We start from the raw sequence: 14,893 nt of genomic DNA on the forward strand, positions 1-14,893 counted from the left end.
ATCTTCCCTGAGACTCAGTTTCTTTGACTATAAAATGGGAATTATAACATCAATGTCACAGATTTGTTATAAAGAAAGATTAAATATGATATTGTATAGGAAAGTGTAGCCTTCATGGAAGTGGGCAAGAAATGATTAAAGAGTAACCACAGTTACAAGTCAGGTGGAGTGTTAAAGATTCTAATGACTTCTGCACTTCAATCTAGGAATGGCTTTTGCCATCAAAGAGCCAGAGGCTTGCAGAAAATTCCTCTTACCACAAAGAGTGCAGAGCAGAAATCCAATTCACAAGTAATCATTGGTGGAATGGATTTTGTGAGATATGATTCTGTGATCTTCAAAAGCTGCCAGTGAAGAGATATTTGTACACCTGTGTTCCTAGTAGCACTATTCACGATAGCCAAAAGGTGTAAACCACCCAAATGTCCATTGATGGAGGAATGAACAAAATATGGTATATACAATGGATTATTCAACCTTAAAAAGGAAAGAAATTCTGATACTTGCTGCAACATGGATGAACCTTGAAGCCATTATGCTAAGTTAAATAAGCCAGTCAAAGGGCAAACACTGTATGACTCCACTTATGTGAGCATCCTAAAGTAGTCAAATTCATAGAGATAGAAAGTAGAATGGTATTGCCATTGGTTGTGGGGATGAGAGAATGGGGAGTTGTTTGGTGGGCAGTTTCAGTTTTGTAAGATGAAAAGTATTCTGGAGATTGGTTGCACAATAACGTGAATGTACTTAACATTACACATTACACTTAGAAATGGTTAAGATTGTAAATATGTGTTTTTCACAATTTTTGAAAAGCTGCATGTAATTTATATTACTATAAAGGTGGCAGACTCCATTTTGGGGAAAGACTTCTTTTGCAGGTGGAGGGGACGCTAATAGATTTTAATTGTGCATAACAGGGCCCAGAATCCTGCTCTGATGATAATATAAAAACCTCCTCTCATTGTGGATAGAACACTGGTGCGCAATGTCACGTTGGAGCCTGAGGCAAAAGGATAAATATGTACCCCTGTATATATATATATATAGTAGCTGTATATATATATATATATAGTAGCTGTATATATATATATATAGTAGCTGTATATATATATATATACACACACAATAGCAAGAAAGACAGTTACTTAGATATTATATGAGAAAAAGGAGAGCAAAATCTTGTGTGTATATATATATACGTATATATATACATATATACGTATATATATGTGTATATATATACGTATATATATACACACACACACACACAAAGTACCCTCCCCCATATTTTAAACCAAATAGAAAAAGTAAAAGTTCTGCAATTCAAAAGTATGACTAAATATAAAGTATTATATTGTCCAATCTGTTCACACACCATCATCACCCCTTATCAACCCACCTAGCTCTGTGGGCTCAGGATCCTTGAGCTAATCAACAACTATGCTTTATTGCACAAAAATGCAGAGTTGCAAAACAAACAGCCTGTTTTTATTTAAACTATTGCTATTTTATTATCGATTTTAGCATTAATTTTAATTTTTAAAATATCACATTAACATATTATTGCTCTTAATTGTTAACTCTTTTGGTGTTCCGTTAAAACTTGTGGCCTCATGCATCATTGCCTTACTCTCATTCTGGCCCTGTGCTTAGAGATTATCGTGAGCTTAACTCCAATTCTCCTACGGCTATAGCTAAGAAATGATGGAGTTGTGGTCTTTATGATGGAGAGAGTCAAGGGAACTGTTTGTTCAAGTGGGGGGCCGACCCAGTGCTATGGTCTGAATGTCCCCTCAAAATTCTTACGTTGAAACCTAACTACCAAGGTGATGTATTAGGAGGTGGGGCTTTTGGGAGACGGTTAGGTCATTAGGGCAGAACTATCATGAGTGGAATCAGTATCCTTCTTACAAGAGACCCCAGAGAGTTGCCTTGTCCCTTCTCCCATTGGAGAACACAGCAAGATGATGGCTGTCTACAAACCAGGAAGCAGGCCCTCACTAGACACTGAATTCATCAGTGCCCTGATCTTGGACTTCCCAGCCTCCAGCACTGTGAGGAGTAAAGGTTGTTTACAAGCCACCTAGCTTATGGTATTTTTGTTACAGCAGCTGAAACAAACTAAGACAGCCAGTAGCTTGGAGACACTGGTGGGAGTGGGAGAAGGTGGGTAGAAGGATGACCAGGGATCGTCCTATGAAAAGGCCATGACTGAAAGGTTTCAGGAGCAATGGGATCTGAGGACAACTCAGGCACAGACTTTCCTTTCTGCATTGCAGGTCTTTGACCTTATTTTCAAGTCGTCAGTAAAGTTTCTTAAATGCTACAGTGATTCTTGGGAGAATGAAGAGCAAAACCAGAAACCACAGAGTGACAGATTGGCCTGGAGAAAGCTACAATAGCAAGAAAGACAGTTACTTAGATATTATATGAGGAAAAGGAGAGCAAAATCTTATTATTCAAGCCACATGCATGAACTGCATACTCCCTTTCCACCAATCAAAACTGCAAGTCCTACAGGCCCCCAAACTCAGGCACAGATGCAAGAGCTGGACGTGATTGTACAACCACACCCTGTGGTCATTAGATAACTAAGTCATTAGATAACTACGTCTGGAATGAAGGAAGAAACAGGCCAAATAGACAGAAAAAGAAGTTACTGGGATTTATGAAATCAGATAAAATAATTGGTATCTGGAATTATATTCTAAATGAAAAAAACCACATGGGATTTGAAAAGTAGAAACAGGGCAACTTCGGAAACACCAGACTGATGTGAATTGGAGCATATTTATAGTTCTTCAGTTTCCACAGGCCAGCACACTAAGAGTAACTGAAAGACTGGATGGCTTTACTAGAAATTGAGGCTTTCTATTAAATAAGAAACACAAGAAAAGTCAGTCAAAAATTAAGTTTTTAATGGCATTTAAATTGTATTTCTGAACTGAAGAAAATCTATATTAATCAAGATTAGACAATCTACACTAGACAAATTGTACCTATTGTACCTGAAAGAAGGTCATCAGGGCAGACTTCAGAAGGTGGAGCACACGTGGCATGACCTAAAATTCACTTACAGGAATTTCATAAGTTCAAAATACTTACTAAGTGGAAATTAAAGATTGCTATAAATATTGCTGAGGCTCTTAGACTATGAAGAATATATCACTTCTATATGTCCAGAAGAGGCACAGCAGAGACGCTGGGAGCAGTGGAGAGGCTGAGTAGAACAATGTGAAGTGAAAAGCAGTATCCTCAAGAATGTGTGTGTCCAAGCACTTGCTGTCACTCAGAACGGGGTCCCAGATTTGAGTCTCTGAATACTAAAGTGAAAAGTGGCAATTGATATTAGAAAACTCAAAAGGATGATTATTTTAGGACAGGCTCACCTACAGTATATAAAATGATAAATAGACAACATAGATCCTGGAAAACCAGCAAAAAGCCAGGAGCCAGGTCCCTGAAGGGAACAAGACCCAGAGCAGATGATTTGCCTACATTAAGATTTGGCGTGAAATGCTTTCCCTCTCTATTTATATTCCTTGCATAGGTACTGACTATGAGAATCAGACACTGCAACTTGGCTGCACGTAATAGAGAAAAATGGAGATTTATCACTGGAATGACACTGTCTATAAGTTGTGACATATACATTCATGCTTAAGTGTTTAGCAAATTTTACGTAGTTCTCACATTATATGTTTTCACTTACTGTCAATGAATGACAACAAGATGCATAACATTCTGAATTAAAGAGCCCCTCTGGAGAATGCTAAAAAGATACCCCCAGCTGACAGCAATCCAAATTCTAGTAGTTAATCTAGAATAAGCAGACTAATTAAACAGTGTATCTGACTTAAGTGCCATCTATTTGAATCAGAATCATCTGGGATGCTTGTTAGAAACACACATCTCCAGGACCTAACCCAGACCCACCAAATCTGGGTTTAGGCATCTGCCTGTCAGCAACTTCCCTGGGTGATTCTTAGACACACAAGTGTGGGTGGAGCTTATTTTTTATAGCAAATATTAATAAAAGAGGGAATTCTCACTAAAATAAGTCATTGAGATCTGAGATTTTTGCCCTTCTACAAGGGGTGGGGTAGCCTCCAACCTGGATCCTACCCCAGGGGTTCCATCAGCTGCACAACTGGTCTTTGAGGACCAGATGACACCTGCCTCCTTGAGCCAAGCCCAGGATTTTTCTGAAGAGGGAAGAAAGTGGGCTGCCACCAGCCCCTGTGGCATGGCCAGATGGAGGCCCCGAGACCCTCCATTCTTCAGATTTTAACCTGGCACCCCAAGGGAAACCACAGGCAAAGTCCTAGGGAAATTCCCCTTCCCACCCTGCTATCTTACAAGCGGCAAACTCCCTCTGAGATGCCACATACCCTTACAGGTGTTATAACTGGAATTTTGGGAGACAAAGAACTACTCCAAATGTTGGGAAACAGGCCTTCCTGTGGGGTTTGTTCTTTAGCATGGAAGCAACAGGAGTATCTAATAAACTGCCCTCAGGAAGAATTTTTCTATGCTCTTAAGAACCACTAGCTTACACCCCAAACATATGAAACTTCGAACAACCGTGTTGAATGTTTTTCTATTAAAGGAAATCGTTTAACTCTTTAGTTAAAAATAAATAATAATATGCCGGCCAGGCACGGTGGCTCACCCCTGTAATCCCAGCACTTTGGGAGGCTGAGGTGGGAGGAATGCTTGAGCCCTGGAGTTCAAGAGCAGCCTGGCCAACATGTGGAAATCCCGTCTCTACTGAAAATACAAAAATTAGCCAGGCATGGTGGTATGCGTCTGTAGTGATAGCTACTCAGGAGGCTGAGGCAGGAAAAGCGCTTGAACCCGGGAGGCAGAGCTTGCAGTGAGCCGAGATCGTGCCACTGCACTCCAGCCTGGGCGACAGAACAAAACCGTGTCTCATAAATTAATACAATGCCAATGTCAATGTTTTAGCTTTGGCAAATATTCCATGATAATGTAAGATATTAACAGTGAGGGAAACTGGGTGAGAGGTATAAGGGAACTCTGAACTCGCTCGCTTTGCAATTTTAAATCATTTCAGATCATTCCAAACTAAAACGCTTATTAAATATAATAAACAAATGAGAATGACCTGCTGTTGCCTGCAGGTCTCCCAGGCGGGTTAATTTCCGATCCCATCTCTTCTTCAGGCTGTGGCCTCTCCCGCAGAAGCTCAGCCTCCATGAGTTGGAGATTCTCTCGCCGCAGCATCCCTCAGGAAGGAGTTTCGGCTTTCCTTCCCTCGGGGACTTTTTATACGCAGCCCATGCGTAATCGTTGGTGCACGTCCAGGCTGCTGCTTCTAGCCCCTGCCCCGCAGCTCTGTCTCCTGGGAAACCATTTCCATCTGGTTAAGACTCCAAGATTGAAATCATGTGGAGTTGATTTGCCTACATCTAAGATTTGGCTTGAAATGTATTTCCTCTCTATTTATATTCTTTGAGTATATGTCTACCATAAGAACCACACAATATAAAGCACTGTGGGAAGGAGGTGTTAAAGAAAGATCTTTGGGCTCATCGACTTGAGTTGAAATACTTCACAAGAGCACAGTTTAATTTTTTTTGGAAAGTAGGTTTTTAAAAATTATTTTCCACCGTGCTTATTTTCAGAGGTAACAATTAAGAGGGGTACTTTTTTTTAAATTTTGAGTGTTGGACCTTTTAAAAACTCCCTGTTAAAAGAATATGCAGGAAGTAGGGGGAAATGTTCTCTTTGTAAACGAATTCTAAATGGAGTGCATTGTGTGAAGCTAAAGGAAAACTTCATTTGAGTAATGTTCTAATTGTATTCTTCCGTGTCGTGCAGGAGAAGATGACAACCTATATTTTACTGCTCAAAAAAGAAAATACAAGGCTCAACTTGTTTCTGATGCAGAACTCAGGAGCTCCTAAAAGAGTAAGTGGAATGAAATGTTTCCTTTTTTATTTTCTTCCCTTTTGAAACCATTAACCCATTGTTTATTTGGAAATAGCTTATGTGGCATGCAGAATCCATGAACACAAAAACTGAACATTTATTTATCCAGCATATTAAACATACTGTGATTGCTTCAAGCTGTGTGAGGCGTGGCCTGTGCCAATGCAAGATTCAATTAGAATTCTGAGATATGTTAAAATAGCTTTGGTATAAGGCAGTGGATCTTAATCAGGAGTGATTTTGTTCCCCCTTCTCCCCCATTTGGCAGTGTCTAAATGCAATTATCATTGTCACAACTGTGGGTACAGTGATGGAAATGATGCTAATGGCATCTAGTGGGTAGAGACCAGGGATGCTGCTAAACATCCTACAACGCGCAGAACAGCCCCCCAACAACTAAGAATTATCCTACATGAAATGTCAACAGCGCCAAGGTGAGAAACTCTGAGTGTAATTAGTGTGGTGCTCTCTGTGTGATACAAATCAGGTGCTCTGGCAGAGCAAAGAAAGATCACATCCACTTGGGATGATCAAAGATTTCAAGAATTCTTTAAGTGGGTTTTTCTGTGGTCCAGAATGCCTAATTTTTCTGAGTCTTAGAGGTCCTCTAGTGTCCCTAAGTATTGTATTTCTGTATGTCAGTCACTACGTTGTCAGGGAAAAGCCTTGCTTGGCCCAGTAACTCGACATCTCTGTATTTCATTTTTTTCCACTGAAGAGTGAGATTTGATTCAGAGGCCCAAGGTCTCTCCTGGCTTTGAACAAGTGACAGTTCTCACTGTTTAAAAAAATTTTTTTTTAAATAGAGACAGGGATTTCACCATGTTGTACAGGCTGGCCTTGAACTCCTAGGCTCAAGTGATCCTCCCACCTACAGCCTCCCAAAGTGCTGGGATTATAAGCATAAGCTACCCCACCTGGCTGAGAATTCTCATTTTTTTTTTTTTTTTTTAACTTTCTACCTGGTGGCCCTATGTATGGTAGATGCACCTGACAGCAATAATTTAACTTAAGCATACTCTGTATGGCAGATGCACCTGACAGCATAATTTCACTTATGATATGAGGGTTGCCATGTGGAGGTTGTGTGGAAGGAGGTGGGGTTGGGGGAAGGAGTGTTAAGGAAAAATGCTATATAAACAGCATGCTTTTTTTAACTGATGGTTGTTCTTCTGACCAGCCCACTGCCACTGGACTGCCCTGTAAGTTCCCCAATAAATTCTATGTTTCACCTGCTGGCTCCATGTCTCTTCTTCAGTCTTGTGAACCTGGTGCCATCCCTATTGAAGTTAATAAGGGTCATATAATCCATAAGGCAGGATTCTCAGTCATTTGTGGGTAATGCTCTCCTTTGAGAATCTATCACCCCCTAACATGCATGTAACACAACATTTTGCTTATAGTTTCAGGAGATCTATAGGCCCCTGAAGCCCATTTCTGGCCCTTCTAAGAGAACGTGAACTCCAGATTCAACATTTCTGTTCCAAATGTTCCTGAGCAACAAAATTTTCTAGGTCTACCTCATCCCTTGGAACCTGATCCAACTGTGTTCCCAAAACTACCAGACTCTCTCTTCCATGCCACATTCATCTGTTTCTTGTTTTTCTATCATGAAATTATGTATTTTGCTACTGCTTTTTTACCAAAATTCCTTTAGATAATCTCATGGCTTTGCCGAAATCCAATTCACAATGCTCTGTCTAACCCGCGAGGATGGACTATAACTACTTCCTCCCAATCCTAGACAATGTTTCTGATGTGTTTCTTTAAGCTCTGGGAGCTGCCAGTGAATGTGTACCTAAGGCCCTAGGGAAAGAATCCCTGCTTTAAAGAGCTTAAGAAAGACCATGAGGGAAGTCTTCTCTTAACCCTCAGTTACATCAAGATGCACAGAAAATGCTGACACTACCCAGAAAAGAGTGGCCAAGATCCCCTTTGCTACTGTGAACAGACTCTGGAGACCTTAGAGCTATACAGTTCAATAAGGTAGCCACTAGCCACACATGGCTCCCCAGCACTTAAAATGTGACTAGTTGGAAGTGAGATGCGCTCTAAATGTAAAATATCACCAGATTTTGAATACATTGTATAACAAAGGAATATAAATATTTCACTAACAATTTTCACATTGATTATGTGTTGGAATGATGATACTTTAGATACAACTGGATTAAATGAAATACACTATTAAATTTAACTATTTCTTTTGCTTTATTTGGCTACTAGGAAATTTCATATTATAAATGTAGCTTGCATTTATGGACAGCGTTATATTTCTATTGGAATGTTACTGAGGATTCTATTAGAATGTTACTGAGGATGGCCGGAGGGGCACACCCCTCTGTGGAGACTTCTGTGTCTACTGAATCTTTATGACCTGCTGAGGGGTTGTCACCCCACCCTGAAGGACCAGCCAGGATATCTGGAACCCCTTAGTTTAGGCAAAGGCTCTAGGATCTGGAATATATATATATATATATATATATATATATATATATATATATTTGTGTGTGTGTGTGTGTGTGTGTGTTTAATTGTTCAATACATGGTCTCTTAGTGGAAATTACCAGTGCTTATGCTGTGGACCATAAACCCTAAGTAAGAGGCCACTGAGATGTTGGTGACCAACCAGTAACACTGCAGGCACACGTAAATATGCTTTTATTGTTAGCCACAGTGGGCCCCCCCCCAGGAGTTCATTCTCAATGGTGGAATACGTGTGCTGAGACTATGTTGATATCAAAATTTTACCTACCAGTTTTATCATCCATTGATATTTCTTAGCTCAATTATTACTTTGGTGGTTGCCAAATGGTGATTTCCTAATTCCTACATTCCTTCTATTTATTAGTTGGAATCCTACTGCAAGGGAAAGAAACCTTTTCTTCTCCCCATGTATTTATTTATATTAGTATGGACTTGTAGGTTACTAGTTTATGCAATGGAATATAATCTGTTACTGTCATTATTTATTTTGAAGCTAAATTGTCCCAGATTTCACCAACAAAAACCTCATTAAACCTAACTCACTCCCATGTCCTTTTGACTTGACCCCATCGTTCTTTGCTCACTTTCTCACTTTCTGGCACAAGATGTTCCGGGATCACTTTCCCTGTGACTGTCTTGAGATCAGCCATTTCTCTAGAAAGCCCTGGTTCATTTTAATGGAGTGTGATATTTAAATACCTATATCTGGGTACCAGGTGTGCTCACGGCTATTGGAGTGTTGCAGATACTCCTAGGCCCTCTCAGTGGACAGAGCTGAGGAATATATGCATGTATCTACATAGAGAGTCATCCCTCAGTATCTGTGAGGCCTTGGTTCCAGGACCTCTCCCCAGATACCAAAATCCATAGATGCTCAAGATTCTTATATAACATGGCATAGTGTTTGCATATAACCTACACACATCCTCCTGTATACCCTAGATTACTTATAATACCTAATATGGTGTGATATGATTTGGTTCTGTGTCCCCATCAAATTTCATGTCGAATTGTAATCCCCAGTGTTGAAGGTGGGGCCTCGTGAGAGGTGAACTTGATCACAGGGGTGGTCCTTCGTGAACGGCTTAGCACAATCCCCTCAGTGCTGTTCTCATGATAGGTACTAAGTCAGTTACCATGAGATCTGTTTGTTTAAAGTGTATAGAGTGCACCTCCCCACTGTCTCTTCCTCCTACTCTGGCCAGGTGAAGTATTTGCTCTCCCTTTGCCCTCCACCATGATTGTAAGTTTCCTGAGGCCTCCCCAAAAGCTGATGTCACCACACCTGTACAGAATCATGGGCCTATGGAACCGTGAGCCAGTTAGCCTCTTTTCTTTATAAATTACCCAGTCTCAGGTATTTCCTCATAGCAGTGTGAGAACAAACTAGTAAACAGTGTAAATGCTTTGTAAACAGTTGTTAGTTAAACTGTACTGTTTTGGGAATAATGACAAAGAAAAGAGTCTGTATGTATTCAGTACAGAGGCAGCCATCCATTTTTTAAAAATATCTTTAATCCACAGATGCAGAACCCATGAGTGTAGAGGGCTGGACTGTATACATGAATACAGATTGACATCTTTATTTCTATATCTATATATCCAAATATATTTTGAAAATCATGAGTTTACACTGATACCTCTAGTTTGAATCCGGTAACACAGATTCATTCTAGTTTTCTCCCTTTTCATATTTATAACTTTCTTCTCTGACAGTGAGAAATCAGGCTTCCTTTATCCTCAGTATATTCACTTACTGGCTAATTTCCCCTCCCCATTGACTATAAACTACTCATCTCCCATTGGTGCTGCCACCACAATCCCTCAATCTCATATGCGTATGGGTGACCTCCTCACTCCACTTGGTCTCTGACATCCTGTGTGAGCTCCCTGTCACTGCCCCCCAATATGGGTGCTCTTCTCACCCCTCTTTGGCTCAAAAACCCAATTCTGGGTTGCTACTGATACCCCCAAGCCCAGACACAGATGCCCTCCTCACTCCACTGGGGCTGCAATACCTCAGACTGGGCTGCTGCCACTCCTGCCCAAGACCTACCTCACTCTGCCCTTCTTAATGACTTTGAACTGAACTAATCAAGGAGGAAGGAAGGAAGGCACGAATCAACTAAAATATCTTTGAGACAATTTGGAACATAAGTAAATCTATTTTATAGCTCTTTAGAACAGCTAAAATGTTCTTCATGATCTCACCTGGTCTACTTATGGTGGAGTCAGGTGAGTGCACTGGAATAGTGTGCTCTTAATGTACAAGCATATGCTTTCAATTTACAAGAGGAAGCCTTCACTGAAAATTCCACCGTCAAGCAGCACTGATACATGGCCTTGTAAAAAGAAAGCTCTGTTTATTGGAGTCAACACAATTATCGTATCCAGGGTAAAGACTTTTTTTAAATGAAATCTCCTAAAATGATCTTTGAGTTCGAGTCATAGTAAGGAATTGATGAGTCATGCCAAGGAGGCCTATAATGTTATAGAAGACAAGCTGGGTAGAAAGTATTTCTCTCTCAGAATGAATTGATACCTGTAGCAACACCACATCTAATAGAAAAACAATGTTAAAGCATCTCAAAGCACTACTGAAAAATGAAAAACATTACTATAGTGAAAAAATATTGAAAGAATAATTAGAAATACAAGCACCAGCACATATAACTACTTCTAAATAATGTATATAACAATTTTTGGTAATGGTGGCCAGTCTACTTATGTGTAGACTGAGAAAGAAATATAAATATATGTATCTATGTACATCCTTCAAAATATATATAAACTGTGACTATTTTAACTATTTGTGTCCTAAAGCTAAAAGGTACAGCATTAAAAATATAGAATTTTTTTCTATCAAAGTGACATATAATCACTATAATAAATATGATACAGGAGAAAGAGAAAAATGCAATCATGTATTGCATTTTTTAATTAAATTAAACCTCTGCCACCCAGGTTTAACTCTATCTAATATTTTGGTATATTTCCTTTCAATCATATTGTCTGTTTTCAGAAATGGGATCATGATATACATACTGCTTATGTTTTGAATTTTTTCCCAATGACACATCATAAACATTTTCCCATCACCTTGGATATTTGATAACATAATTTTAATGGCTATGTAGTATTTTGTTGTATAGACACACCATAATTTATTTAACCAATTTTCTATTGTCGGGTATTTAAGTGGTTTCTAATTTTGGACATTACAAATGATGTGGGGGGGTTTGGGTTATTTTATTTTATTTTTTTCTGAGACAGGGTCTTGCTCCATCACTCAGGCCTGAGTGCAGTGGTGTGATCTAGGCTCACTGCAACCTCCACCTCCTAGGCTCAAGCAATCTCCAAGTAGCTGGGACTACAGGCACATGCCACCATTCCCAGATACATTTTTTAAAATATTTTTAGTAGAGATAGGATTTCGCCATGTGCCTAGGCTGGTCTCAAACTCCTGGGCTCAAGCAATCCACCTGCCTCAGCCTCCCAAAGTGCTGGGATTACAGGCATGGGTCACCACGCTTGGTCAGAAATGTTTTAATAAACAACTGTATATAAATCTTTGCTTGCATCTATGATTATTTCTTCAGAATAAATGTTTAGTAGCAGAAATTGAGTTGCTAGAGCAAATAGTGTTGTGCAAAATTATGTTAACAGATCAATAGGATATGCGGAAGAGTAATATACTTTCCTAAAGTATGTGACAGTGTTGATAAATATAATTAATTTGAATTGTCAGTGTTTTGGTTGAATTGTGTGCTTAACAATCTCTAGGAAAACTAAAGAACAAACTGTCTGCCAAAAGTCTCAGAGAAACAGGATTATTACTTTGATGCTCGTTCCAAGGGCCTCCCTTAGCTTTCCTGGTAATAAATTATTGTCTCATATCACACTGGCAGAGAAAACAGTAAAATATTTATTTTGGAATATCTGCTTTCTATCTGGCAGGGATTTGACATTTTAAAACCTTTTCAAAATATTTTAGGACCACAAAATACAGTAAGCTTTGAATTAAGAATTAATTAGGCTTTTCTTTATCCCTACTGTTCGATCAATTTTTCAAAAGCCAAAAAAAAAAAAAAGTGCTACACAGAATACAATTAACTGTTACTTTTCAGTAATTTTAAAGTGTCCTGTTGCTTAGAAGGCAGACTGGATCAGATGACCTCTTGGGATCCTTTCGAGCTCAGTAATTCTAACTTTTATATTCAATGAGTTTTATCTTGGACTTATCACCCATTGCTCAACCTAGCCCTTTCCTCTTCACCACATATTTTCTTTATGTCTTAATTTTCCTTTTATACTCACAGAGGGTGTCTAACCCTTTGTTGGTATAATTATGGAAATGTTTTTATGTGAACATTAATCTAACAATGAAGGAGACAAGAGCAGATTGCCAGGTTCAGTAATGCTTATGCAGTCATGAGCATGAAACACTCTTAGAACATTTTATTTTATTTATTTACTTTTTTAAGGCAGGGTCTTACTCTTTTGCCCAAGCTGGAGTGTAGTAGTGCAATCTCGGCTCACTGCAAAACCGCCTCCCCGGCTCAAGGGATCCTCCCAAGTCAGCTTCCTGAGGAGCTGGGATTAGCATGTGTTACCACGCCAGGCTAATTTTTGTATTTTTAGTAGAGCTGGGGTTTCACCATATTGGCCAGGCTGGTCTCAAACTCCTGACCTCAAGTGATCCATCCATCTCGGACTCCCAAAGTGCTAGGATTATAGGCATAAGCCACCATGCCTCTTAGAACATTTTAAAAAATTAAGTCTTGGCTTGAAATCTGATGTAGTGTGACTATACTTGAGAATAATAAGAAATTTCCCAAATGCTAAAGACTTAAAGTACAAGAGAAAGTCAGTGTTCTTTTTTCATACATAACTTTCTACAGGAAAGATAAAAGAAAAACTATCACAATATTATGTATTATTTATCCTCGCTAGTTTATGAAACAATAGTTTTGTAATTTAATGAAATTCCTGTTTTCTATATGAGTATATTGCTCTAACATATGCTGTATATGATTAATGTTTCATTTGTTTGGCTAGTTACTGCTCATTGCTGTGTGTGTGTGTGTGTGTGTGTGCGAGACAGAGACCATGTTAAACACAGTATTATTCACCTGTTGTTTGCCTGTTGGTTAACGCTCTGGTATCCATGTCCCACTTAACCTTTCCCAACAGTCTACACTTCTATTGGAAATTTATTGTTACTCTACCCCCAACTATCCCATTATTTCAGGGATAAAATGAATGACATGTACTGCGCCCAAGAAAGTCTTATTGCCCTCATTGCAGTGATTAGATCAGTCATGGGTCTGTGGTCTAAGTCAAGTGCGAATTTCAGGATTTTTGCTGACAATTCTGGAACACATGTTTCTTTCTTTCTGTGTAGTGTGGGATGTGGATGTGAAGGGAGAACTGCTATCCTCACTTTGCCACCATATAGTATGTTCACCTCAGAATGAATCAAACACATTTTCTCTGATTTTACAATACAAAAAAAGTTCTTGAAGAATTGCCAGGCACTGTGGCTCATGCCTGTAATCTCAACACTTTGGGAGGCCAAGGCAGGGAGATTACTAAAGGCCAGGAGTTCAAGACCAGCCTGGCCAACATGGCAAAATCCCATCTCTACTAAAAATACAAAAAAATTAGCCAGGCGTGTTGGTGTATGCCTGCAGTGCTAGTTACTTAGGAGGCTGAGGCATGAGAATCGCCTGAACCTGGGAGATGGAGGTTGTAGTGAGCCAAGATCATGCCACTGCACTCCAGCCTGGGTGACAGAGCAAGACCTTGTCTCAAAAGAAAAAAGAAAAAGCAAACAAAAAAGAAGAAATTGGGCAGGCCCGGTGGCTCACACCTGTAATCCCAGCACTTTGGGAGGCTGAGGCAGGCAAATCACCTGAGGTCAGAAGTCTGAGACAAGCCTAGTCAACACGGTAAAACCCTGTATCTACTAAAAATACAAAAATTAGTTGGGCGTGGTGGTGCACACCTGTAATCTCAGCTACTTGGGAGGCTGAGGCGGGAGAATCACTTGATCCCCAGAGGCAGAGGTTACAGTGAGCTGAGACTGCACCACTGCACACTAGCCTGGGTGACAAAGCAAGACTCTGTCTAAAAAAAAAAAAAAAAAGAATAAATCCAACACACAAGAGGCAAAATTAAAGAGAAATTTAACCCTGATTGATCTGTACCTGAAAGAATAATTTCCCTCTATTATATAAGGAAGTTTGAATTAAGCTTTTGGTTACTTGCAACTGAAAATAAAACTAATGCAGGATCTCAGACGTGGATATGGCCTTGGAAGCACAGAAGAAGCCAAATGGTTCTGGCCTTCTCCAGAAACAATACCTTGTAAGAACTTCTTGGTTCAGGAAGAGACTAAGGGAAAGTATAAGAAGAGGAGATCTTTTACTTTCATTCATTGTTACTG

The 14,893-nt window shown here is 39.5% G+C and overlaps 1 protein-coding gene across 6 annotated transcripts in view; it reads right to left on the reverse strand.

Moving 5' to 3' along the window:
* The window catches only part of CMAH (cytidine monophosphate-N-acetylneuraminic acid hydroxylase-like), a 374,208-nt gene that overhangs the window by 144,355 nt on the left and 214,960 nt on the right, over positions 1–14,893 (reverse strand). For 2 of the 6 annotated variants that reach the window (XM_063707388.1, XM_055390395.2), the window contains exon 1: positions 5,132–5,265. The exons of 2 other annotated variants lie outside the window; for them this stretch is intronic. In XM_063707388.1, coding sequence (XP_063563458.1) covers positions 5,132–5,250 — 119 coding nt within the window. In that variant the 5' untranslated portion in view covers positions 5,251–5,265. Of the gene's footprint in view, positions 1–5,131; positions 5,281–14,893 lie in introns of those variants that run through there. 2 more of the 6 variants (XM_063707387.1, XM_063707389.1) reach the window with 2 other exon arrangements.

The sequence above is a fragment of the Gorilla gorilla genome, chromosome 5 (assembly GCF_029281585.2).
Source record: "Gorilla gorilla gorilla isolate KB3781 chromosome 5, NHGRI_mGorGor1-v2.1_pri, whole genome shotgun sequence".
Taxonomy (NCBI): Eukaryota; Metazoa; Chordata; class Mammalia; order Primates; family Hominidae; genus Gorilla; species Gorilla gorilla.